At 45.6% G+C, this 27,364-nt stretch overlaps 2 protein-coding genes across 2 annotated transcripts; both read left to right on the forward strand.

Annotated features, from left to right (window-relative positions):
- Positions 1–4,921: 4,921 nt before the first annotated feature.
- LOC144611550 (CD276 antigen homolog) lies at positions 4,922–15,249 on the forward strand. Its single transcript, XM_078430703.1, has 6 exons — positions 4,922–5,264; positions 7,113–7,463; positions 8,106–8,480; positions 10,026–10,078; positions 12,286–12,357; positions 15,244–15,249. Exons 1-6 carry the CDS (start codon positions 4,922–4,924, stop codon positions 15,247–15,249), a joined length of 1,200 nt encoding a protein of 399 aa, XP_078286829.1.
- Positions 15,250–16,157: 908 nt separating this feature from the next.
- Positions 16,158–26,798, forward strand: LOC144611558 (sialic acid-binding Ig-like lectin 15). The gene is made up of 6 exons (XM_078430715.1): positions 16,158–16,247; positions 16,701–16,751; positions 20,131–20,191; positions 20,365–20,449; positions 25,298–25,713; positions 26,356–26,798. The coding sequence occupies exons 1-6, from the start codon at positions 16,158–16,160 to the stop codon at positions 26,796–26,798; spliced, it is 1,146 nt and encodes a 381-aa protein (XP_078286841.1).
- The last annotated feature ends 566 nt before the right edge of the window (positions 26,799–27,364 follow it).

Genomic DNA, 27,364 nt, shown 5'->3' on the forward strand with positions numbered 1-27,364 from the left:
TCCTGGCAACAGCCTTGTAAATGTTCTCATCAGACTTTCCAGCTTGTCATGGATGTCTGGGATGATAGAAGAAAGATTAAGTTTTAATTAGGATGAGTAGGCCATTCAGCCTCTTGTGGCTGCTGATCTACTCAATGTAATAATGATCCCATCCCTGCAGCATGTTCCTGCACTAATTCATTATCTATTGATTTCCTTAATCGCCTATCAATTTCCAATTTTTCTACATCACCAAATATATTCCAGCTTTGAAATTGAGAATTCCCAGCACAGAATGGGCCATTCAGCCCAGATTGTCTCTCCTTTGCCCAACCTTTTCTACAGTTCTGCCACACTGCCCTGCACTTTCAGCCCCCCGAGCGTGAATCACAGGGTGATCACTGTCCTCTGGATGAAGGGGACTCCATTGGAAGAGTCCGATGTCTTTAATCACAACCGTTCCTACCCCACAAGTGGTCACGGCACTAACATTGTAAATAGACGAGGTCGATATGAGCTGGTGGGAAAGCTAGACAAAGGAGACGCCTCCATCAGAGTGAGGAGACTCGCGTTGAATGACACCAACGACTATTTCTGTCATGTTTGGACAACCTGGAATTCCCCTCACAAGACATGGATTTAGGTGACTCAGGATGAGACGAGACTATAGGTTTTGGGTAAGGAAACAGTCAGTGTTGAGGAGTAAATGATAAAATCACATTGAACAACGGTAAGAAGAATCAGCTTTGTTCTGTTTCCTCTCTGAATATTTCACTCAATTCTCCTGCTGGGTCACTTACAACCCCTCACCCCTTCCTGGTGCTACTGGATGGAGTTTCTCCCTATGTGCGAATGAATAACAGTGAATTTAATTGACTTTTATCCCTCTCTCGGCTTTAGGCACCATCTTGGAGCTGTCTGTTGGGAGTGATAATGTATCGGGAGATACCTGTGTGTGCGGAGGGAATGGACAGGTTGATCATTGGAGCTGCCATTTTTCTGGTCTACTTTCTTGTGATTGGCTTCACTTTCTAGTGGTTGGACATAGGTGAACATCATGTCTAATCTCCATTGCTGGTGTTCATGGAAGAATCATGGGACCACCAGTGACATTATTGTCAGCCTCTGGTTCTGGTAATGGGGAGGGGGTGAGAGAGAGTAACTCGGGTGTGAGTGATCCTTGATTATGTTGGCTGCTTCCCCAAGGAGTAAATGCAGTTGATGGGTGGGGGAACGAGGGGAAACCTTTTATTCAATCTGCATGGTTAATCCTGTGCTTTCTGTTGCTTGTAATTTTAATCCTCATTGCAATTCCCCCTCTGACTATTTTTTGTGACTTCCTTATAACCAGTCTAATGCAATTTGAAGAACAGGGCTCACAGCTTCATTCCAGACTCCATTGAATTCAAGAATTCTGGATGATACTTTTTCTCTCTTTTATCAGAACTAACCAGTTCTACTGAAGATAAGCAAAAATGGAATATTGATCATTTATTCTCTCAATATTTATTCACAAAATGCTGGAGTAACTCAGCAGGTCAGGCAGCATCTCAGGAGAGAAGGAATGGGTGACGTTTCGGGTCGAGACCCTTCTTCAGACTGAGGAATGGGTGACGTTTCGGGTCGAGACACTTCTTCTCTCAACGATTTGTTCTCTCAACGCTTATTGCAATTTCAATAAGTTAGCTGAAGATTCAGAGGTTGTATAGAGGGGTGGATCGGAAATAGGATATATCTCTGAAAGGGTGAGTCGAGGTTTGCTGTTGATGAAATTATCTAGTTGGTAAATTAAGGAAGGAAATTGGTGACAGAACACAAACAAAGATATAATCTAGAGCTGCAAATTGCACGTCAGAGATGCAAGAAACACCCAGCAGATGAGGCAGTGTCAGTGGAGAGAGGAGAAAGGAGTCAGTATCGCAGATGAATAACCTGCTGCGGAACTTCTGATACAAACAGCGAGAAATTTACCAGAAATTGTTGTATTCAATGTTAACTCAATGGTTCATTGGGTCAACTTGAATGGAACAATTTCTGGTGACTTGCTCGCTGTTTGTATCAGAACTGGCGAGTTCTACAACATCTGCGATACTGTCTCAGTTCTTCTGAAGAAGGGTCTCAACCCGAAACATCACCCATTCATTCTATCCAGAGATGCTGCCTGCCCGCTGAACTACTCCAGCATTTTGTGTCTATTTTCGGTTCAATGGTTTCTTTATTATCACATGTACCAAGTACAGTGAAATACTTTTTTGCATACATATCAGCAAGAATATCAGTTTTCATAAATAAGCACAATCTCCCCGGCTAGTACATAATGTACAGAAGTGCCCACTGTGTCTGTGCAACTGTTGCCATTTTGCACCATTTTACAGTCCTAGTTACAGTGGCCAGAAAGGCCCATTGCAGCCGTCGCCTCCATTCCAGTTGTCCTGAGAACGTTTGGATCGCGCTTTTGCGGTTGCAGCTCCGAGACTGTGGAACAGCATCGCCCTCCCATCAGATCTGCCCCCTCCATTGGCTCTTTTAAGTCCAGGCTCAAAACATACTTTTATTCTTTAGCGTTTTGAAGCCTTCTGTTGAGGTTGATTTTTGTTTTGTGCTGCTCCATTTGAACTGTTTATTTTGTGCCTGTGTGCTGTGATGTCTGTTCTTATTGTGTTTTTAGTGCCTGCTCTGATGTACAGCACTTTGGTCAACGTGGGTTGTTTTTAAATGTGCTTTTATAAATAAATTTGACTTGACTTGACTTGACTTGAGAACCATTGTCCCTCACCTTGCACAGCCCTCCCTCTTCAGCCCTTCTTCCCCAGGGGCGGTTTGGGGGGGTGGGGGGGGGGGGCACCTCCCACAGATGAGTTTAGGGCGCAGAAGTTAAAACCCCCTACCCCTCCTGATTCGGTTAACCAGGCCTTTTCTGATTCCCAAAAAGTTAATCTGCAAGTCGAATCAGTTGTAAAGAAAGCAAACGCAATGCTAGCATTTGTTTCAAGAGGGTTTATATACAAAAGCAGGGTTGTAATGCTGACACTCTTTCAGGCACTGGTCAGGCCGCATTTGGAACATTGTGAGCAATTTTGGGCACCATATATGAGGAAGGATGTGTTGGCCCTGGAGAGGGACCAGAGGAGGTTTACAAGAATCATCCCAGGAATGAGTAGGTTAACATCAGATGAATGTTTGACAGCATGGGCCCATATTCACTGGAGTTCAGAGGAATGAGGGGGGACCGTATTGAAACCGACAGAATAGTGAAAGGTTTGGATAGAGTGGATGTGGAGAGGATGTATCCACTAGTGGGAGAGACTAGGGCGAGAGGGTTTAGCCTCAGAATTAAAGGACGTTCTATTAGGAAGGAGATGAGGAGGAATTTCTTTGCTCGGAGGGTGGTGAATCTGTGGAATTCTTTGCCACAGAAGGCTGTGGAGGCAAAGTCAGTGGATATATTTAAGGCAGAGGTAAATAGATTCCTGATTAGTGCAGTTGTCAGAGGTTTTGAGAAGACAGGAGAATGGGATTAGGAAAGATAGATCAGCCATGATTGAATGGCGGAGTAGACTTGATGGGCTGAATGGTCTAATTCTACACCTATCACTTATGATCCTATGAACCGTGCCTCACATAGATGAGCTTAGGGTGCAGACCATAAGTCTCCAGCCCCCAGCCCTCCTGATTCAGTTAACCGTGCCTTTATTCTCCCTCCTTTACTCTCTCTACACCAACGACTGCACCTCCATAGACTCCTCTGTCAAGCTCTTCAGGTTTGCGGATGACACAACCCTGATTGGACTGATCCAGGATGGGGAGGAATCTGCCTACATATGGGAAGTGACACAGCTGGCGTCCTGGTGCCATCGTAACAACCTGGAGCTCAATGCTCTTAAGACAGTGGAACTGATTGTAGACTTTCGAAGAGCTCCCTTTCCCTGCCCCCACTCACCATCAACAACACCACAGTCACATCTGCGGAGTCATTTAAGTTCCTTGGAACCATCATCTCCAGGAACCTTAAATGGGGGGGCCACCATCGACTCCACAGTCAAAAACGCCCAACAGAGGATTTACTTCTTGCGGCAACTGAAGAAACACAATCTGCCACAGGCAATGATGGTCCAATTCTATACTGCTATCATTGAGTCTGTCCTCACCTTTTCCATCATGGTATGGTTTGGCTCAGCCACCAAGCACGACATCCGGAGGCTCCAACGGATCGTTCGCACAGCTGAGAAGGTTGTTGGTTGCAACCTTCCCCTCATTGATGAACTGTACACTGCAAGGGCCAGGAAGCGAGCGGGCAAGATCATCTCTGACCCCTTTCACCCTGGCCACAAAATCGTTGAAGCACTTCCCTCTGTAAGGCAACTCCGGACTGTCCAAGCAGCCACAGCCAGACATAAAAACAGCTTTTTTCCACTAGTAGTTCTACTCAATAACCAAAGTATGTAGCCTCTTTTTTGCTCTGGTTTATTTTCACCCACATGTTTAGACCGTAATGTTGTATCCTTATTGTTTTGATGGGTTTATGCTTTCTTCTTAATTGTTAACTGTATGTTTGTGTTATCATTTGTGAGCAGAGCACCATGGCACATTGCTTGTATATGCACATACTTGGCCAATAAACCTATTCATTCATTCATTCATTCATTCATTCATTCCATCCTCCTCTCCGGTTCCCGGTCTTCAAGGTCAAGGCTCACTGGGAGCCTTGAAGGCTCCATCTTGTCCAGACAGAAGCTGAGGTGTCTTTACTTGAGATTGGCCCTTATTAGAATAGTGCAGGAGGTCAGGAACAGCTAGATCAGAGTGGGAATGGGATGGAGAATCCAAGTCACAAGTATGGATGAACTATTGATATAGACTGTGTGGTTATTGTATTCAATTTCTAAATCATATTCACACTTTAAAACTCTTCTCTATGCAAGGTGATAATGTCAGAGCATCCATGGTGATTGGGAGGAAGGATGGCACTGCCACACTGCCCTGCTCCTTCAGTCCCTCGATCAGGAGTCCCAGCTCCATCACTATCAGCTGGATGAAGGGGAGTCCACCAAATTGGTCTGATGTCTTTCGTCACCCTCCTCACCGCCCCACAGCCCAGAGCATTCCTGGAAATGTAAATGAAGGAGATCGATATGAGCTGATGGGAAACCTGGAGCAGGGAGACGCCTCCATCAGTGTGAGGGGACTCAGACAGGGTGACGCCAGTGATTATTCATGTCACGTTTCTGTCAGGAATTCAACGTTGACGACTGTGACTCAGGATGAGTTGAAACTGCAGGTTGTGGGTAAGGAAACGTATGTTATGCTGTAAACGATAATAACATATTGAACAACCTTAAGAGGAATGAGCTCCCACTGACAGCGTAGAACAGCACAGGAACAGGCCCTCTGGCCCACAATGTCTGTACTGAACATGATACTGCGTTAATCTTGTCTACCGACAGGTGATACATTTCTTCCATTACCTGCATTTCAAAAAGCCTCTAAAAAACTATCGTAGCTGCCTCAACCTCCACCCCTAGCAGTATTTTCCTGGCACCCACCACCCTCTGTGTAAACAATAACTTTCCCCACGTATCTCCTTTCATCTTTTCCCCTCTATCCTTAGTACAATGCTGTCTATTCGTTGTCATTTCCACCACAGGGAAAAGGTTCTGACTCTCCCCCCTATCCATGTCTTTCACATTTTTATAAACTTTCAACAGTCCGGAGAAAGTAGTTCAAGTATGTCCGACCTTTTCTTATAACTAATAACCTCTAATCCAGGCAGCATTCTGGTAAACCTCTTCTGAAACCTTTCCAAAGTCTCCACATCCTTATAATGGGTGAGAACTGTACATAAAACTGGATGCAATAATCTCAGTGTCGTAACTAAAGTTGGAGAGAGCTGCGAACATGACTTCCTGACTCTTGTATTCAGAAGATAGACGCAAAAAAGCCCCTTCTTCTCGACCCAAAACGAGACCCTTTCTTTCTCTCCAGAGATGCTGCCTGTTCCGCTGAGTTACTCCAGCTTTTTGTGTCCATCTTCGGTTTAACCAGCATCTGCAGTTCCTTCCTACACATCTTGTATTCCGTACCTTGACCAATGAAAGCAAGCATACTGTACGAGTATGCATAATGCACACCTTTTTCCCTTGTGTTGCCATTTTCAGGTAGTTTTGGATTAGAACCCAATATTTTTCTGTACATCAGTGGTTTTAAGGGTCTTACCCTTGTATACTTTCCACTTGCAATCAATCTCCCAAATGCAACACTTCACATATGTTTGGATCAAACTCCATCTGCCATTTCTCTGCCTATATCTGTATTAGATAAAAAATTGCAGTATCTTTCATCTGCCTTCCTCATGATACTCTTGCATTTTAAATAAGCACACCACAACCCATGTGCATGTTTGATATTTAAGCTGCCACTTATGCGGGCTGCACTCTTGTGATTGTCTTCACTTTCTCATGTTTGAACGTCACATGAGAAGGGGTAGGCCATTTAGAACTGAGATGAGGAAAAACCTTTTCAGTCAGAGAGTTGTGAATCTGTGGAATTCTCTGCCTCAGAAGGCAGTGGAGGCCAATTCTCTGAATGCATTCAAAAGAGAGCTAGATAGAGCTCGTAAGGATAGCGGAGTCAGGGGGTATGGGGAGAAGGCAGGAACGTGGTACTGATTAAGGAAGTTCAGCGATGATCACATTGAATGGCGGTGCTGGCTCGAAGGGCCGAATGGCCTCCTCCTGCACCTATTGTCTATTGTCTATTGTCACTCTCTCATCTCCAATGTTGGTGTTGATGGGAGTCTTGTGGCATCTCCAGTGATATTGTCGTCAGGCTATGATTATGGTGGTATGGGTCAGGTAATATTGACTTCTGAGGCAGTTCTGGCCAGTTCTTATACAAACAGTAAGCAAGTTATTGAAATTGTTGTTTTAAATGTTAACACAAAGGCACTTCATGTTGTACAGACAGAAGATGAGGTACTGTTGCTTGAGATTGGGCCTCGTTAGAACAGTGCAGGAGGTCTGAAACAGGCAGATCAAAGTGGGAGTGGGATGGAGAATTAAAGTCACAGGCATGGATGAAGTATTTTTATAAACCATGTGGAAAAGATTGCTAAATACAACTTTTCTCTATACAAGATGGAAAGAACAAGACATCCTTGGTGATTGGGAAGAGAAGTGATTCAGCCACACTGCCCTGCTCCTTCAGCCCCTCGATCAGGAATCCCAGCCCCATCACGATCCGCTGGATGAAGGGGAGTCCACGGGAAGAGTCCACAGTCTTTAATCACTCTGTGAACCCTCCCTACAATGTCCCTATAAAGGGAGGAGGTCGATATGAGCTGGTGGGAAAACTAGACCAGGGAGAAGCCTCTATCAGAGTGAAGGAGCTCAGACTGAACGACAGCAGTGACTATTTCTGTCACGTTTGGGTCATGAATTCCACACAGGAGACGGTGACTCAGGATGAGACGAAACTGGAGGTTGTGGGTAAGGAAAGATCTGTCTGTATTGTGCTGTGAACGATAAAATCACATGATCAACTGTAAGAGGACATGAGATCAGTGACAGGTGGAGCCGAGATCGGCCCAATCCATTCCTTGCTCTGGGCTGCCCTCGCTCAGCACCGCCCCTAGTGGTTGGAAGACAGTACTGATTCCGGCCAGGATGCACAGAGCTCCCTGCAGCAGGGTCAGAGATTCAGAACCACATTCACCTGCTGAACCTCCAGACCCTGTATCTGTGACAGGGTCTGTGTTGCAAAGATTCACAGACCGTCCTGGGGTATTTGTATCAGTCTCTTTCATTCACATCCACTCCAGGATCCTGTATGTTCTCTCACTGAATATTAGAGCATAGAACAGTGCAGCACAGAAACAGCCCCTTTGGCCCACAGTGTCCGTGCAGAACATAATGGTAAGTTAAACTAATATCATCTGCCGACACATGATCCATATCCCTCCATTTCCCGTAGATTCATGTGCTTCTCAAAGACACTATCATATCTGCAAATATTTCACTGCAGATTCCTAGGTGTCTTCTTCCAATCCTCATTCAGATGGACTCTATCCTCACACAGCACCAATAATGATTAATTCAATGAGTTTTAATTGAATTTCTTCCTTCTCCAAGTCCCAGCCACCATCCTGGAGCTGTTAGTTGAGAGCGGCAATGTAACTGGAGAAAAGACCCTTGTGTGCAGGGCTGAAGGGAAGCCCCCTGCAAACATCACGTGGATCGGCCCAGGGAACAGCACACTGCACTTGAACAGTAGTGAGATGAGGGTCACACATGATTCAGAGAAACTACTGACTGTGGGAGAGCTGCTTCACCCCAGGATGCCAGGGAAATACACGTGTGTGGCTGTGAATGAACACCAGAGAGACACGCGTGAGATCCACCTTTTCGACGAAGGGAAATGGTTAATGCAGTTCCTCTGGTTTGGATTGTCCATATTGGCTATTGCCCTCCTTGTGATGGTATTTGTTCTCAGGTCTTTGAAAATAGGTAAGTTTGCCAATAACAACTGCATTGTGGGCTGTTTTGGGTGTTCTTGGGAATGGTTGCTTTTTCAAATTTTGTAGGCCGGAAATGCGAACAGGAGGACAGTCATCCCAGGTTAGGCCACATTTGGAGTATTATGTCCAGTTCTGGTCACCACATTTCAGGAAGGATGTGGACGCTTTGGAGAGGGTGCAGCAGAGGGTTACAGAATACTGCCTGGATTAGAAGATTTTAGCTATAAGGAGAGGTTGGATTGTTTTTCTTTGGAACATCTGATGCTGAGGGGCGAACTGATCAAAGAATGTCAAATTATGAGACACATAGAAAGAGTAGATAGTCTTTTTTCCCAGGGTTGAGATATCAAAAACTAGAGAGCATGGGTTAAAATGTGAGATAACCCACTTCAGTAAAAAAAGCTGGCAAACTTCAGTGCTGCTACAGTGGTGATGGATTGGGGAATACTGATGTTCACAGATGACTCACTTTATGTCCAAACGTGTGGATTTCGGAAAACAAATGTAATGTTGGCCTTTAATGCAAGAAGATATGAACTCAGGTGTAAATGTATAGGTCCTTGGTCTCTATACTTTCAAACGGACATGTCGACGTGGAGTTACCAGCAGTGAGAGAGTCCAGGACCAGAGGGCACAGCCTCAGAATAAAAGGATGAATCTTTAGAATGGAGATGAGGAAGTTTTTTTTTTAGCCAGAGGGTGATGAATCTGTGGAATTCAATGCCACGGGCAACAATGGAGGACAAGTCATTGGAAATTTTAAAGCGGAGATTGATAGGTTCTTGATTAGGTCCTTAGATTTGTACAATAGCAACAAAAGCTTGCATTCATGTATTAATTTTGGGGGAGTCCAGAACAAGGGGCCACAGTTTAAGAATAAGGGGTAGGCCATTTAGAACGGAGATGAGGAAGAACTTTTTCAGTCAGAGAGTGGTGAAGGTGTGGAATTCTCTGCCTCAGAAGGCAGTGGAGGCCAGTTCGTTGGATGCTTTCAAGAGAGAGCTGGATAGAGCTCTTAAGGATAGCGGAGTGAGGGGGTATGGGGAGAAGGCAGGAACGGGGTACTGATTGAGAGTGATCAGCCATGATCGCATTGAATGGCGGTGCTGGCTCGAAGGGCTGAATGGCCTACTCCTGCACCTATTGTCTATTGTCTATTGTCTATTGTCTAATCATACTATACATGAGTACAATCAATCCATATACAAGTACAACAGGTAGTGTAAAGAGAAAAGTACGGGAGTACATAATATTGTGTTCTAGACTTTAGAGATACAGCGTGGAAACAGGCCCTTTGGCCCACCATGTCTGTGCCGACCAGCGATCACCACATATCATTAATACCTATGTCTATCGTGTGTGGGAGAAAGCCAGAGCACTCGGAGAAAACCCAAGTGGTTACAGGGAGAAAGTACAAACTCCATACAGACAGCACCCGTAGTCAGGATGGAACTCGGGTCTCTGGCACAGTAAAGCAGCAACTCTACTGCTGTGCCACTGTGCCATCCGTAATTACTTCATTACGGTGTTACAGCTCCAGAAAAAGTTCAGATAAAAAGCAAGTTGGAAGATGGGGACCACACCATAGTTTGTGGGAGGACCATTCAGCAGCATGACAACAGTGGGGAAGAAGCTGTTCCTGAATCTGGTGGATTGTGTTTTCAAGCTGATATATCTTCTGCCCAACGGGAGAGGGGAGAAGAGGGGATGACCGAGGTGAAAAAGATCCTTGATTATGTTGACTGCTTGCCTAAGGCAGCGTGAAGTGTAGATGGAGTCATTAGTGGGAAGTGTGGTCTGTGTGATGGACTCGACTACATCCACAACTCTCTGAAATTTCTTACGGTCTTGGGGAGCGGTTCCCAAGCTGTGAAGCATCCTGACAGTATCCCGATCAGTCTGAAGAAGGGTCCCGACCCGGAGCGTCACCTATCCATGTTCTCCAGGGATGCTGCCTGACTTGCTAAATTACTCCAGCACTTTGTCTTGCTTTCAATGGTGCATTTGTAGAAATTGGCTAGTGTTGTTGGAGAAATGCCAAACTTTTTGTTAGTCTACTGAGCAAGCATGTGGCATGATTAATACAACAGAACATCCCTAGGCAGGGCAGGATAGGCACTGAATAGTGTTCAAAACTGGGGCAGAAGGAGGCCTAACGACATCCTTCCCTTTGGTTTTATATTAGACAGTCTTCTTCCTTCCTTATCTGATTCCACATCTACACAGCCTTGTCTTCATTTTATCTCAATCCTTTGTTACAAACTCCACCCATCTGCCACTCAACCCTCTTCACCTGAATCTACCAACATTTGTCAGTTTTTGCCACACCCGTTCCCCTTCAACTCTACTCGCCAGCTTTCTCCCCTCTATCAATCTGATGAAGGATCCCGACCCAAAACATCATCGATCCATTTCTCTCCACAGAGCCTGTGTGGCCCTCTGAACTTCTCTAGCACTTTGTTCTTTTACTGGGGCAAGTAGCTAGGGAGCAGCTGCCTTTTGGGGAAGTTTGCATCAGTAGGTCAGAGTGATTTAATGATGAGAGGTTGTAAATTTAGACTCGAAGGAAAAGGAAGCATATGCAAAGTTTAAGGATCTGAAATTGGACAGGGCCTTTAAGAAGATTATGAAAGGAAAGAACTTTCAGAATGGCAGGCAGTGGAGAGTGGAGTCTCGGTGCTGGGGCCGCAACTATTTACAATATATATTAATGATTTGGATGATGGAATTAGAAGTAATACTAGCAAGTTTGCGGATGACACAAAGCTGGGTGGCAGTGTGAACTGCGAAGAGGATGTTAGGAGGTTGCAGGGTGACTTAGACAGGTTGAGTGAGTGGGCAGATGCATGGCAGATGCAGTATAATGTAGATAAATGTGAGGTTATCCACTTGTGGCAAAAACAAGGAGGCAGATTATTATCTCAATGGTGTCAGATTAGGTAAAGGGAAGTGCAACGAGACCTTGGTGTCCTTGTACACCAGTCGCTGAAAGTAGGCATGCAGGTACAGCAGGCAGTGATGAAAGCTAATGGCATGTTGGCCTTGATAATGAGAGGATTTGAGTACAGAATTTGCAGTTGTATAGGGCACTGGTGAGACCACATCTGGAGTATTGTGTACAGTTTTGGTCTCCTAATTTGAGGAAGGACATCCTTGCTATTGAGGCAGTGCAGTGTAGGTTCACGAGGTTAATCCCTGGGATGGAGGGACTGTCATATGAGGAAAGATTGGAAAGACTAGGCTTGTATTCACTGGAGTTTAGAAGGATGAGAGGGGATCTTATAGAGACGTATAAAATTATAAAAGGACTAGACAAGCTAGATGCAGGAAAAATGTTCCCAATGTTGGGGGAGTCCAGAACCAGGGGTTACAGTCTAAGAATAAAGGGGAGGCCATTTAAAACTGAGGTGAGAAGAAACTTTTTCACCCAGAGAGTTGTGAATTTGTGGAATTCTCTGCCACAGAGGGCAGTGGAGGCCAATTCACTGGATGAATTTATGAGAGAGTTAGATAGAGCTCTAGGGGCTCGTGGAATCAAGGGATATGGGGAGAAGGCAGGCACAGGTTACTGATTGTAGATGATCTCCCATGATCACAATGAATGGCGGTGCTGGCTCGAAGGGCCAAATAGCCTCTTCCTGCACCTATTTTCTATGTTTCTATGTTTCTAACTCGAGCAGGGAATTAGGAGGCCCAGATGCATTAGAGCTGAGAGTAGAGATGTGTTTAAGGAGTAGAGTGGGAGAGGTATCGAGAGGGGATTCTCACAGAATACTTTCCTGTGTCTTTGACAGGCTCACAGCAGCGTGGGTGTGGTGTTGATGCCAGCGTGGCCAATGGTCGGGAACCACAAGGACCAGAGCCAGGTAATGGGGGAATCTGCCCAAACTTCCTTTCACATCGAGGACATTCTTTGGAAAAGCTGAGCTCAAATCCACATTTAATAACTGGCCTTTCAATTGTCTCTACCACCTACTCTCCCCCCCTCCCTCCCATAGCTTCCTAATTAGATCAGCAAAGACAATCCCTCTCAGAGCAGATCGGGTTGTGTGTTCAAGTGGATTATTAATACTTAAAAGACTTGCCTCAAGGCCCAGGGCTCGCACTAAGATTCCAGATTCCTCAGTCATGGGAATTAGATTTAGATTTAGAGATACAGCACGGAAACAGGCCCTTCGGCCTACCGTGTCCATGCCGCCCAGCAATCCCTGCACATTAACACTATCCTACACCCTAGGGACAATTTTTACATTTGCCCAGCCAATTAACCTACATACCTGTATGTCTTTGGAGTGTGGGAGGAAACCGAAGATCTCGGAAAACACCCCAGCAGGTCACAGGGAGAACGTACAAACTCCGTACAGACGGCGCCCGTAGTCAGGATCGAACCTGAATCTCCGGCACTGCATTCGCTGTAAGGCAGCAACTCTACCGCTGCGCCACCGTGCCGCCCTTTAATTAATCTGATCTGTCGAACCTACTGGAAGTATTTTGTATTGGACACCTGTCCTTAACTCTAAAGATTGAAGGTCCAACCTATTTAATCTCTTTGCAATCCCAGAAACGAGCCTCATGAACTTTTGCTGCACAACCTGCAAAGAAAGTATAGGTAGTTCTGCTCAACATAAGTTTTGAAATCGCAAATTGGCTACAACACGATTACTGAATTAGGTAATGCTATTATACAGCCTGAATTGGTTATAAAGTAATCTCTATCAGGAAGTAGAGATCCAGTTAAAAGTTACTTTGGAAATTGGGAAGCAGAAAAAAAGCTATCTTGGATAAAAAAAACCTGGGGGGGAAAAACATGTTAGAAACAGAAACATAGAAACATAGAAAATAGGTGCAGGAGTAGGCCATTCGGCCCTTCGAGCCTGCACCGCCATTCAATATGATCATGGCTGATCATTCAGCTCAGTAGCCTGTACCTGCCTTCTCTCCATACCCCCTGATCCCTTTAGCAAAAAGGGCCACATCTAACTCCCTCTTAAATATAGCCAATGAACTGGCCTCAACCACCTTCTGTCGCAGAGAATTCCACAGACTCACCACTCTCTGTGTGAAGAAATGTTTTCTCATCTCGGTCCTAAAAGACTTCCCCCTTATCCTTAAGCTGTGACCCCTGGTTCTGGACTCCCCCAACATCGGGAACAATCTTCCCGCATCTAGCCTCTCCAACCCCTTAAGAATTTTATATGTTTCTATAAGATCCCCCCTCAGTCTTCTAAATTCCAGCGAGTACAAGCCCAGTCTATCTAGTCTTTCCTCATATGTAAGTCCCGCCATCCCAGGGATCAATCTGGTGAACCTTCTCTGTACTCCCTCTAAGGCAAGAACGTCTTTCCTCAGGTTAGGAGACCAAAACTGCACACAGTACTCCAGGTGCGGTCTCACCAAGACCCTGTACAACTGCAGCAGAACCTCCCTGCTCCTAAACTCAAATCCTCTTGCTATGAATGCCAACATACCATTCGCTTTCTTCACTGCCTGCTGCACCTGCATGCTTGCTTTCAATGACTGGTGCACCATGACACCCAGGTCACGTTGCATCTCCCCTTCTCCCAATCGGTCACCATTCAGGTAATACTCTGCTTTCCTGTTCTTGCCGCCAAAGTGGATAACCTCACATTTATCCACATTATATTGCATCTGCCATGCATTTGCCCACACACCTAATCTATCCAAGTCACTCTGCAGCCTCCTAGCATCCTCCTCGCAGCTAACACTGCCACCCAGCTTCGTGTCATCCGCAAACTTAGAGATGTTGCATGCAATTCCCTCGTCCAAATAATTAATATACACTGTAAATAACTGGGGTCCCAGCACTGAGCCTTGCGGTACCCCACTAGTCACTGCCTGCCATTCCGAAAAGGACCCGTTTATTCCTACTCTTTGCTTCCTGTCCGCCAACCAATTTTCTATCCACCTCAACACTGAACCCTCAATACTGTGTGCTTTAAGTTTGTACACCAATCTCCTATGTGGGACCTTGTCGAAGGCCTTCTGAAAGTCCAGATATAACACATCGACTGGTTCTCCCTTATCCACTCTACTAGTTACATCCTCGACAAATTCTATAAGATTCGTTAGACATGATTTGCCTTTGGTAAATCCATGCTGACTTTGTCCGATGATTTCACCACTTTCCAAATGTAATGCTATCACATCTTTAATAACTGTTCATGTAACCTCCCTGCAGTAATCAGTTACCACTGTCTCTGGTGAATACAAATCATGGGTGGCCAAGCACTCATTTCAATTGACATTTGAGCAGTGATACTCTATTAAATGTAACATTGAGCCATCAGTATTTGTAGATCGCAGCTACAAAACTAAACGGAGTGATAGAAAAGATCTTTATTTTTGAAAAACCAGTGGGAGAAGTCTCATAAGTCTCATAAGTCTCATAATCCCGAGCCTCTAACCTCCTTTTTCTCATTGGCACAATTCTTTTCAGAATGTAATTTTCTATAATAAGATGTTGCGTAAGAATGCAGTGTGTGTGGTATAGTGGAACTGCCTGTACATTGCCTTTATGGGTAAGGAGACCAATGTTATATCTAATACACCAGCTTTGGTCTTGAATGGCCAATGTAATTCGGAATTGATCCTATTCTTTCCAAAGTAACAATACATGATCCGTTTATTGTTAGGTTTGCACAAAGAACCTCATCTATGAAAGCCTCCAACACCCCCTGAGGATAGGATTGGAAAGCTGTACATTTTGTGATTCCCTTCCATTTTATCTACAGTTTTGACGCTGTGGGAGGGGATGGGTGGACAGTTTTGGAGCTCTAATTTCTTCATTAAAATATGCTTTGCTTTTTTTGTGCCTTTGACAGGTTCACAGGAGCCTGAAGGGGACCCTGTTTACAGTGTTGTTCATTTAAACACATGGCCAAGAAACAGGGCAGACACTCAGGCAGTTCCAACACCAGGAGAATTGGACAGGAATGTTGGTGAGTGCAGTGATGGTTATCATTTGGAATTTACAGTTTCTAGATACATGATAAAGGAATAGCGTTTAGTGAAAGTAAAGCCAGCAAAGTCCGATCAAGGACAGTCATCAAAGAGGTAGATAGTAGTTTAGGGGCTGGGATTGTGAGGTTAAGAAAGCAAGACGATGAAGTTGTGCATTAAATTTGTGTTCTTTCCAGATCCTCGTGACTCTCCAGATCCCCTCATTTACAGCATTGTTCACGTTCAAAGACGTTCCCAAGTAGGAGCAGAGATGGGTAAGGAACAGTAAGCACACGGTGAGCTGTGATACAACAGTAGTGACGTGGACGCCCCATGCAAAATAATGTCCACGATGGGCTGGAAGGCATACCCTTGATGTACTGACTAGAAACATCCACTCGCACTGACAATACCCACTGGGCTTCCCATCAAGCCTGCGGTACAGAGCTCTCCATATCCAACATTCAGGGAGGGTGCTGCAAAGGCCAGACATAGCGGAAGCAGTAACAAAGACCCAGGACATAGTTACTAGGGATCCTGCTGGTGTTTATCTTCCGCTTCCCACCATCGGACGGCCAAGCATCAGACCTGGAAGCACAATGCTGTCTGTTCTGCAGTACAGTTCTGTATCCTCAGAAGCAGCGAGGGGTTCTCTCGGGGCTTGCCAAGTGTCATAATGAGGGGTGAAGAACATACTTGGCAAAAGATGGACCACTACAGGAGGGGCAATCGAAACAGGCAAGAGAAGGTGATTATCAGAGGTGGGAACTCGCAGAGTCACACAGCACGGAGACAGGTCTATGGTCCAACTTGCTCAAGCCGACGAAAATATAATACAGTGGGGGATATAATACAGTGGGGGAGAGATGCTGGAGTGCAATAACAATCTGTGTTCTTTTCAGATCCCGCGGATTCTCAGAATAGTCTCTACAGCAATGTGCACATTCAAAGACCTCCCTGCAAAGAGGAGGAGACTGGTAAGGCACACGGAACACACGGTGAGCGACAAAATACACACATCTGTGTGGACACCCCTTGGGAACAAAGTACACCTATTTCATACTGGACACCCCTTGGGAACACAGCAAACCCATTTCATACTGAGTGGACCCAGCACCGATTCCTGTGATACACCACTAGTCACAGGCCTCTGGTGTGAATAATAACCCATCACCACCACCTTCCACCAAGCCAAATTTATATCCAATTGGCTCATTCACCCTGAACCTCATGTGATTTAATCTTCCAGACTAGCAAGCCACGAGAGAACTTGGCAAAGGCCTTGTTAGCGTCCATGCAGGCAATGTGTACCAGCTCTACCCTCGTCAATAGACTCGTCACCTCGTCAAAAGCTCACTCAATTTCATGAGTCACACACAAATTCCTCACACAAAACCATGCTAACTATCCCTCATCAGTCGTTACCTTTCCAAATCCGGGTACATCCTGACCCTCAAAATCCCCTCTGGTAATTCCCTCACCACCACAGGCTCACCGGTCTGTAGTTCCCTGTCTTGTACTTGCAGACCTTCTTAAATAGGGGCACAACATTAGCCACCCTCCAGTCTTCCGGTACCACACATGTGGTTAAAGATGATGCAAACGCCTCTGCCAGAGCACCTGGAATTCCTTCCCTAGCTTCCCACAATATCCTAGGATACACTTGATCAGGCCTTGGGCATTTATTTACCCTAATATGTCTTAAGACTGCCAACACCTCTTTTGTAATGTAGATATGTTCCAATGTATTGCAATTCATTACTCTTAATTCCTTGACTTCCATGACCTTCTCCACGATAAATACAGATGAGAAATGTTCATTTAAAACCACATCCATCTCTTGTGGATGACCATGTTGATCCTATTCTCTTTAGTTAGCCTTTTGCTCTTAATATACTTCGAGAATTTCTCTGAGTTTTCCGGTATCTTATCTGCCATATCAATCTCATGTCCTCTTTTTATCCTCCTGATTATTTCCTTCTAAATTGTAAACCACCATCCCTTATACTTGAGAGGCTTGCTTGATTCCCAGCTGCCTATATCTGACATATGTCCCTTTTGTTTGACTATTGCCTCAATATCCTTCATCAATCACGTTGAATAGCAGAACAGTCTTGAGTGGCCTACTTCCTCCCCCATTCCTTACATTCCTCAGACAGTAGCTTGACTCTGTGTAGTCTGCTGTCAACCAGAGGACATAGGTTTAACTCAAGAACCAGAGGATTTAGGTTTAACGTGAGAGCTAAAAGATATAATAGGAAAAAGAGGGACAACGTTTTCACACTGAGGGTGGTGGGTATATGGTCAGGGGGGGGTAGGGGAGGGCAGTTGAGGAAGGTACTATGACAACATTTAAAAGACATTTGGTCAGGTACATGGAAAGGAAAGGTTTAGAGGCATATGCGCTAAATTTGGGCAAGTGGGGTTAGTGTAGATGAGCATCTTGGAAGGTAGGGACAAGTTGAGCCGAAGGGCCTGTTTCCGTATTGTATGAGCCAGACTCTATAAACAGCTGATGATCCCAGTCTCAGGGGTTGGATGGATGATTGGGGGAAAGGGGTCAGTATGGGAGCAAAGATCTTGGAAATGGGGCAAGTTCCCTCTGGCAATGAGAGGACTAAGAGCACCTGCAATAAAGAGCAGAGACTCTCTGACAAGCTGGTTCTCTGATGGGTGAGAGGGCCTGGCCTTACTCAAGCTGGGTTGAATTCAAGCCATTATCTAATATTGAGGGAGCAGGTCCAGGGAAAGCCAGGCACAATTGAAGTTGTGGGAAGGATCAGAAAACAAGGAGCCTAAATCTACAGGACGACCATGTTATCGGTTTATCTAAACCTGTCGAACCAGCAGTTGAGTGAAAGACATAGAAACATAGAAAATAGGTGCATAAGGAGGCCATTTGGCCCTTCCAGCCAGCACCGCCATTCATTGTGATCATGGCTGATCATCCACAATCAGTAACCGGTGCCTGCCTTCTCCCCATAGCCTTTGATTCCACTAGCCTACATCTAACTCTCTTTTAAATTCATCCAGTGAATTGGCCTCTACTGCCTTCTGTGGCAGAGAATTCCACAAATTCACAACTCTCAGGGTGAAAAAGTTTCTTCTCACCTCAGTTTTAAATGGCTTCCTCTTTATTCTTAGATTGTGTCTCCTGGTTCTGGACTCCCCCAACATTGGGAACATTTTTCCTGCATCGAGCTTGTCCAATCCTTTTATAATTTTATATGTCTCTATAAGATCCCCTCTCATCTTTTTAAACTCCAGTGAATACAAGTCCAGTCTTTCCAATCTTTCCTCATATGACAGTCCCTCCATCCTAGCGATTAACCTCGTGAACCTACGCTGCACTGCCTCAATAGCAAGGACGTTCTTCCTCAAATTAGGAGACCAAAACTACACACAATACTCCAGATGTGGTCTCACCAGGGCCCTGTACAACTGCAGAAGGACCTCTTTGCTCCTGTACTCAAATCCTCTCGTTATCAAGGCCAACATGCCATTTGCTTTCTCTATCCATGTCAATACCCTACCCCCAATACCATGTGCTCTAATTTTGCTCACCAATCTCCCATGTGGGACCTTATCAAAGGCTTTCTGAATGTCTAGATACACTACATCCACTGGCTCTGCTTCATCCATTTTACTTGGCACATCCTCAAAAAATTCCAGAAGATTAGTCAAGCAGGATTTCCCCTTCATAAATCCATGCTGACTTGGACCAATCTTTTTATTGCTGTCCAAATGCGCCATTATTGCCTCTTTAATAATTGACTCCAGCATCTTCCCCACCACCGATGTCAAGCTAACTGGTTATAATTCCCCGTTTTCTCTCTCGCTCCTTTCTTGAAAAGTGGGATAACATTACCTACCCTCCAATCCACAGGAACTGATCCTGAATCTATTGAACATTGGAAAATGTCTGGGGAGAGTGGAGAGGGGATGTGGGGTCTGTGGTGGAAGGCTGACTGAATTTGCAGAGAGGGCTCCAGTTCTGGATAGGGTCTGAGGTTGAGAGATTAGAAGTTTTCCTCTCACGAGAAGAATAGATAGGTTGATTGCATACCTATCTGTTCCAAGAGTAGGGCAATCAAATGCTAGAGGACAAGTTTAAGATGCAAAGGGAAAGATTTAATAGGAACCTGAGAGGCATCTTTTTCACACAGAGGGTGGTGGGTATATGGAACGAGCTGCCAGAGGAGGCAGTTGAGGCAGATACTATGACAACATTTAAAAGACATTTGGACAGGTACATGGATTGGAAAGGTTTAGAGGGTTCGAGGCCAAGCACAAGCAGGTGGGATTAGAGTAGATGGGGCAACTTGGTCGGCATTGGAAGGTTGGGCTGAAGGGCCTGTTTTTGGTGCTGTATAACTATGGTTTGAATCAAAGCAGCAGAATCTTACAATAATAGCATAAAATCATAACATGGAAATTGTTTATCCTTCAGGCTGCATTTACGCAACGGTTGTATCTCCAAAAGAACAGCTCGAGGGTGCAAGTGGAAAATAAAACCTCCTGCGCATGACAAACCTCCCTGGTAATTTCGGATAACATTGAAGTCACAGATCATGAGTTGAATTGGAACGTTTGAGACTCAGGACTGGGGAGCCCCACTGTAGAGGACATCTGTGAAACTTCGGAGGCTTCTGTGCATTTAAGATCCTCGTCTGTTACAGTGCCAGGACGAACCAGAGCAATTCATTGCCAGTGAGCTGCTTCCGAAGTTCAGTCACTATCGTAAGATAGGGAGTCAAAGCACAGCAAAAATCTTCTGAAGCATAGTAATGAATGGATAATTGAAAAATTAATGTTGGACCCCGGGTATTTGGGGAAACGTTTCCCCTGCTCATCTTCAGAACATGAAACTATCATCTTGTTGTGAGATTGCACACGTCTGCTTTTTGGGGAAGGACATCAGCTGTTTTTCCATCTGTTCAGCCCCACTGCAAGGGTGGATCGCAGAACAACAAACAATCTGTTGGAGGAACTCGGCAGGTCTGGGTGGAGGTGTAGGGTGGAGGAATTGTCAAAGGAAGGGTGATTCTTATACATACTTGGGAAAATGCTTCAGCAAGCCATTCAATTCAAGGGCAAATAGGGATGTGAAACAACTGCTGGCTCACAGTGTGACTAAGAACTATTCCCTTCACATAATACTTCAATTAGGCATTCTTTTTACAGACCTTTTACCTCTCTCCAGTCTTCCTACTGATCTTGGCAACTTAACATTGGTTCATACAGCACAAAAACAGGTTCTTCAGTGCAACTAGATGCCCCATCGATGCTAGTCCCATCGGCCTGCGTTTAGCCCATGTCATTCTCAACTTTCCCTATCCATGTACCTGTCAAATGCCCTTTAAAGGTTGTGATAGTTTCTGCCTCATTCACCACCCCAGGCAGCTCGTTCCATATACTTACCACCCTCTGTGTGAAATGTTGTCTCTCAGGTTCCCATTAAATCTTTCTCCTCTCACCTTAAACATATTCCCTGGTTCATGATTCTCCAATTCCGGATAAAAGACTCGGCATTTACCCTGTTTATTCCATTATCATCTTATACATCTTACTATGATCCCCCCCTCATCCTCCTGTGCTCTAAGGAATAAAGTCCAATGCTGCCCAATTTCTCCCTATAACTCAAGCCCTAAGGTCCTGGCAACAGCCTTGTAAATGTTCTCATCAGACTTTCCAGCTTGTCATGGATGTCTGGGATGATAGAAGAAAGATTAAGTCTTAATTAGGATGAGTAGGCCATTCAGTCTCTTGTGGCTGCTGATCTACTCAATGTAATAATGATCCCTTCCCTGCAGCATGTTCCTGCACTAATTCATTATCTATTGATTTCCTTAATCACCTATCAATTTCCAATTTTTCTACATCACCAAATATATTCCAGCTTTGAAATTGAGAATGCACAGCACAGAATGGGCCATTTGGCCCAGATTGTATCTCCTTTGCCCAACCTCACTCCCCTTTAGATCACGACTGATCACTATTTTCATCCTCTCCCTCCAGCATTTTACCTTCCAAAATCCAAAAATCCAAAATAGCTTTATTTGTCATTCGTTCAGAACGAGATTACTTAGCCAGCAGTACAAAAACACAAGACACAACCCCAACACAAACATCCATCACAGTGACTCCAAACACCCCCTCACTGTGATGGAGGCCAAAAACTTCCCCTCTCTCTTCCCCCATGCCCCTCCCACGTACAGACAACTCGACCCCTACCGAGGCGACCGACCCGCACAGCCCCCGCAAGGAGATGGAAAGTCCACGCGGCCGAGCCGCACCGGGCGCTGTTCAGTCCAGCGGCCGCGCCGCACCAGGCGATGGAAGGCCCCGCGGCCGAGCCGCACCGGGCGATGGAAGGCCCCGCGGCCGAGCCGCACCGGGCGATGGAAGGCCCCGCGGCCGCACCGGGCGCTGTTCAGTCCAGCGGCCGCGCCGCATCGGGCGATGGAAGGCCCCGCGGCCGTGCCGCACCGGGCGATAGAAGGCCCCGCGGCCGCACCGGGCCCTGTTCAGTCTCGCGTTGAACACATCTTGAACACCTTGAACACATCTCTGCTGTTCTCCTCAGTTTTTCCCTTTACGAAACAGTTCCACATCCCGGCCACTCTCTGGGGAAAACATTTTCTTCTAAATTCCCTCTTTGATTGAGGGCAGCACAATGATGGAGTCGAGCTGCTGCCAGCGTTTGACTCTAACCTCCAGTCCTAGCAATGTGAAGTTTGCATGTTTTCCCTGTGACCATATTGGTTTCCTCTTGGTGCTCCAATTTCTTCCCACGTCCCACTGATGTGTGGGTTGGTGGGTGTATTGGCTGCTGTAAATTATCCCTGGTGTGTAGGTCAGGGATAGAATTGCAGGGCAGGGAGATAGAGGTCAATGGAAAGATGGGAAGAATCACATAGGATTGGTCTAAATTCATGTTTGATAATTGACACAGCTCAATGGGCCTAAGAGCCTGTTTCAGTGCTGTTTGATATATAGTACATACGGCAGTACAGCAAAGAAAAGGCTGTGCTAAACATGATGTCAAGCAAAACTAATCTCAGCTTGTGTAGGAAGGAACTGTAGATGCTGGTCGAAATCGAAGATAGACACAAAATGCTGGAGTAACTCAGCGGGACAGACAGCATCTCTGGAGAGAAGGAATGGATGACCATCTTGGAGCTGTCTGTTGGGAGTGATAATGTATCGGGAGATACCTGTGTGTGCGGAGGGAATGGACAGGTTGATCATTGGAGCTGCCATTTTTCTGGTCTACTTTCTTGTGATTGGCTTCACTTTCTAGTGGTTGGACATAGGTGAACATCATGTCTAATCTCCATTGCTGGTGTTCATGGAAGAATCGTGGGACCACCAGTGACATTATTGTCAGCCTCTGGTTCTGGTAATGGGGAGGGGGTGAGAGAGAGTAACTCGGGTGTGAGTGATCCTTAATTATGTTGGCTGCTTCCCCAAGGAGTAAATGCAGTTGATGGGTGGGGGAACGAGGGGAAACCTTTTATTCAATCTGCATGGTTAATCCTGAGCTTTCTGTTGCTTGTAATTTTAATCCTCATTGCAATTCCCCCTCTGACTATTTTTTGTGACTTCCTTATAACCAGTCTAATGCAATTTGAAGAACAGGGCTCACAGCTTCATTCCAGACTCCATTGAATTCAAGAATTCTGGATGATACTTTTTCTCTCTTTTATCAGAACTAACCAGTTCTACTGAAGATAAGCAAAAATGGAATATTGATCAGTTATTCTCTCAACGATTATTGCAATTTCAATAAGTTAGCTGAAGTTTCAGAGGTTGTATCGGAAATAGGAGGGTGGATAGAGGGTGGATCGGAAATAGGAAATATCTCTGAAAGAGTGAGTCTAGGTTTGCTGTTGATGAAATTATCTAGGTAAATTAAGGAAGGAAATTGGTGACAGAGAACACAAACAAAGATATAACCTAGAGCTGCAAATTGCACGTTAGAGATGCAAGAAACACCCAGCAGATGAGGCCGTGTCAGTGGAGAGAGGAGAAAGGAGTCAGTATCGCAGATGAATAACCTGCTGCAGAACTTCTGATACAAACAGCGAGAAATTTCCCAGAAATTGTTGTATTCAATGTTGACTCAATGGTTCATTGGGTCAACTTGAATGGAACAATTTCTGGTGCCTTGCTCGCTGTTTGTATCAGAACTGGCGAGTTCTACAGCATCTGCGATACTGTCTCAGTTCTTCTGAAGAAGGGTCTCAACCCGAAACATCACCCATTCATTCTATCCAGAGATGCTGCCTGCCCGCTGAACTACTCCAGCATTTTGTGTCTATTTTCGGTTCAATGGTTTCTTTATTATCACATGTACCAAGTACAGTGAAATACTTTTTTGCAGACATATCAGCAAGAATATCAGTTTTCATAAATAAGCACAATCCCCCCTCGTACATAATTCCTGATTAGTACAGTTGTCAGAGGTTATGAGAAGACAGGAGAATGGGATTAGGAAAGATAGATCAGCCATGATTGAATGGCGGAGTAGACTTGATGGGCTGAATGGTCTAATTCTACACCTATCACTTATGATCCTATGAACCGTGCCTCCCACAGATGAGCTTAGGGTGCAGACCATAAGACTCCAGCCCCCAGCCCTCCTGATTCAGTTAACCGTGCCTTTATTCTCCCTCCTTTACTCTCTCTACACCAACGACTGCCTCTCCATAGACTCCTCTGTCAAGCTCATCAGGTTTGCGGACGACACAACCCTGATTGGACTGATCCAGGATGGGGAGGAATCTGCCTACAGACGGGAAGTGACACAGCTGGCGTCCTGGTGCCATCGTAACAACCTGGAGCTCAATGCTCTTAAGACAGTGGAACTAATTGTAGACTTTCGAAGAGCTGCCTTTCCCTCCCCCCACTCACCATCAACAACACCACAGTCACATCTGTGGAGTCATTTAAGTTCCTTGGAACCATCATCTCCAGGAACCTTAAATGGGGGGGCCACCATCGACTCCACAGTCAAAAAGGCCCAACAGAGGATGTACTTCCTGCGGCATCTAAGGAAGCACAATCTGCCACAGGCAATGATGGTCCAATTCTATACTGCTATCATTGAGTCCGTCCGCACCTTCTCCATCATGGTCTGGTTTGGCTCAGCCACCAAGCACAACATCCGGACACTGCAACGGATTGTTCGCACAGCTGAGAAGGTTGTTGGCTGCAACCTTCCCCCCATTGATGAACTGTACACTGCAAGGGCCAGGAAGCGAGCGGGCAAGATCATCTCTGACCCCTTTCACCCTGGCCACAAAATCTTTGAAGCACTTCCCTCTGTAAGGCAACTCCAGACTGTCCAAGCAGCCACAGCCAGACATAAAAACAGCTTTTTTCCACTAGTAGTTCTACTCAATAACCAAAGTATGGAGTCTCTTTTTTGCTCTGGTTTATTTTCACCCACATGTTTAGACCGTAATGTTGTATCCTTATTGTTTTGATGGGTTTATGCTTTCTTCTTAATTGTTAACTGTATTTTTGTGTTCTCATTTGTGAGCAGAGCACCATGGCACATTGCTTGTATATGCACATACTTGGCCAATAAACCTATTCATTCATTCATTCATTCATTCATTCATTCATTCATTCATTCCATCCTCCTCTCTGGTTCGCCGGTCTTCAAGGTCAAGTCTCACTGGGAGCCTTGAAGGCTCCATCGTGTCCAGACTGAAGCTGAGATGCCTTTACATGAGATTGGCCCTTATTAGAATAGTGCAGGAGGTCAGGAACAGCTAGATCAGAGTGGGAATGGGATGGAGAATCCAAGTCACAAGTATGGATGAACTATTAATAAAGACTGTGTGGTTATTGTATTCAATTTCTAAATCATATTCACACTTTAAAACTCATCTCTATGCAAGGTGATAATGTCAGAGCATCCATGGTGATTGGGAAGAGAAGTGATTCAGCCACACTGCCCTGCTCCTTCAGCCCCTTGAACAAGAATCCCAGCCCCATCACGATCCGCTGGATGAAGGGGAGTCCACGGGAAGAGTCCACAGTCTTTAATCACTCTGTGAACCCTCCCTACCATGTCCCTATAAAGGGAGGAGGTCGATATGAGCTGGTGGGAAAACTAGACCAGGGAGAAGCCTCTATCAGAGTGAAGGAGCTCAGACTGAACGACAGCAGTGACTATTTCTGTCACGTTTGGGTCAGGAATTCCACACAGGAGACGGTGACTCAGGATGAGACCAAACTGGAGGTTGTGGGTAAGGAAAGATCTGTCTGTATTGTGCTGTGAACGATAAAATCACATGATCAACTGTAAGAGGACATGAGATCAGTGACAGGTGGAGCCGAGATCGGCCCAATCCATTCCTTGCTCTGGGCTGCCCTCGCTCAGCACCGCCCCTAGTGATTGGAAGACAGTACTGATTCCGGCCAGGATGCACAGAGCTCCCTGCAGCAGGGTCAGAGATTCAGAACCACATTCACCTGCTGAACCTCCAGACCCTGTATCTGTGACAGGGTCTGTGTTGCAAAGATCCACAGACCGTCCTTGGGTATTTGCATCTGTCTCTTTCATTCACATCCACTCCAGGATCCTGTATGTTCTCTCACTGAATATTAGAGCATAGAACAGTGCAGCACAGAAACAGCCCCTTTGGCCCACAGTGTCTGTGCAGAACATAATGGTAAGTTAAACTAATATCATCTGCCCACACATGATCCATATCCCTCCATTTCCCATAGATCCACGTGCTTCTCAAAGACACTATCATATCTGCAAATATTTCACTGCAGACTCCTAGGTGTCTTCTTCCAATCCTCATTCAGATGGACTCTATCCTCACACAGCATCAATAATGATTAATTCAATGAATTTTAATTGAATTTCTTCCTTCTCCAAGTCCCAGCCACCATCCTGGAGCTATTTGTTGAGAGCAACAATGGAACTGGAGAACACACCCTTGTGTGCAGGGCTGAAGGGAAGCCCCCTGCAAACATCACGTGGATCGGCCCAGGGAACAGCACACTGAACAGTAGTGAGATGAGAGTCACACATGATCCAGAGAAACTACTGACTGTGGGAGAGCTGCTTCACCCCAGGATGCCAGGGAATTACACGTGTGTGGCTGTGAATGAACACCAGAGAGACATGCGTGAGATCCACCTATTCGAGGATGGACTAAGAACGTTGGCCATTCGGCCTGCCATTTACGCGGTCTATTTCCTTATGATTGGCTTCACTTTCTGCTGGTTGAAGAGAGGTGAACGTCACCATCTGAGCTCCAATGCCGGTGTCAACAGGAGCGATGCTGCGCCCCCCAGTGGCAGTGTCAGGTTCAGGTGATGTGAATCAGGCAATGTAACTTTGGGGCGAGGCGATGCTATATCCCACAGCTATGACCGTGCGTCTGTGGGTTACGTGGAGCTGTCCTCGGGTCAGTCCGACTCAGCAGTGCGTCCGATACATTTGCAACTGCATTGCTGCTGATTCCTGCATCCACATAGAACTCAAATTTCATATGCCTCCTAGCTGTCTTCCTTCTTCCTAAACCATGGCTTATTCTCAAACTTAGCTGACAGAGGCCTTGGCAGCTTTGAATCTATTTCATTACCATCTTTGCTAATTCCTTCCCCTGGGCAGAGCAAGAATACATTTTCCCTGATCCTCATTTCCCACCCACTGGTCTCTGCATTCAGTGGATCAACCTTTTTTTCTTCTGTTACCATCAGTGCGGGTACACCAACAGACACATCTTCAACCTGCCTACACTTTCAGCATCCTGAGGGGACCATTCCCTTTGCGACTCCATGATCTTCTCTTCCGTGCCATTCCTCCATTTACTCGCAACTGTGCATGGGTGTAGCTTTCCAGGCTACACTCTGCAATCAACAATATCAGTTTACTCACTT

Source organism: Rhinoraja longicauda, chromosome 3 (assembly GCF_053455715.1).
Source record: "Rhinoraja longicauda isolate Sanriku21f chromosome 3, sRhiLon1.1, whole genome shotgun sequence".
Taxonomy (NCBI): Eukaryota; Metazoa; Chordata; class Chondrichthyes; order Rajiformes; family Arhynchobatidae; genus Rhinoraja; species Rhinoraja longicauda.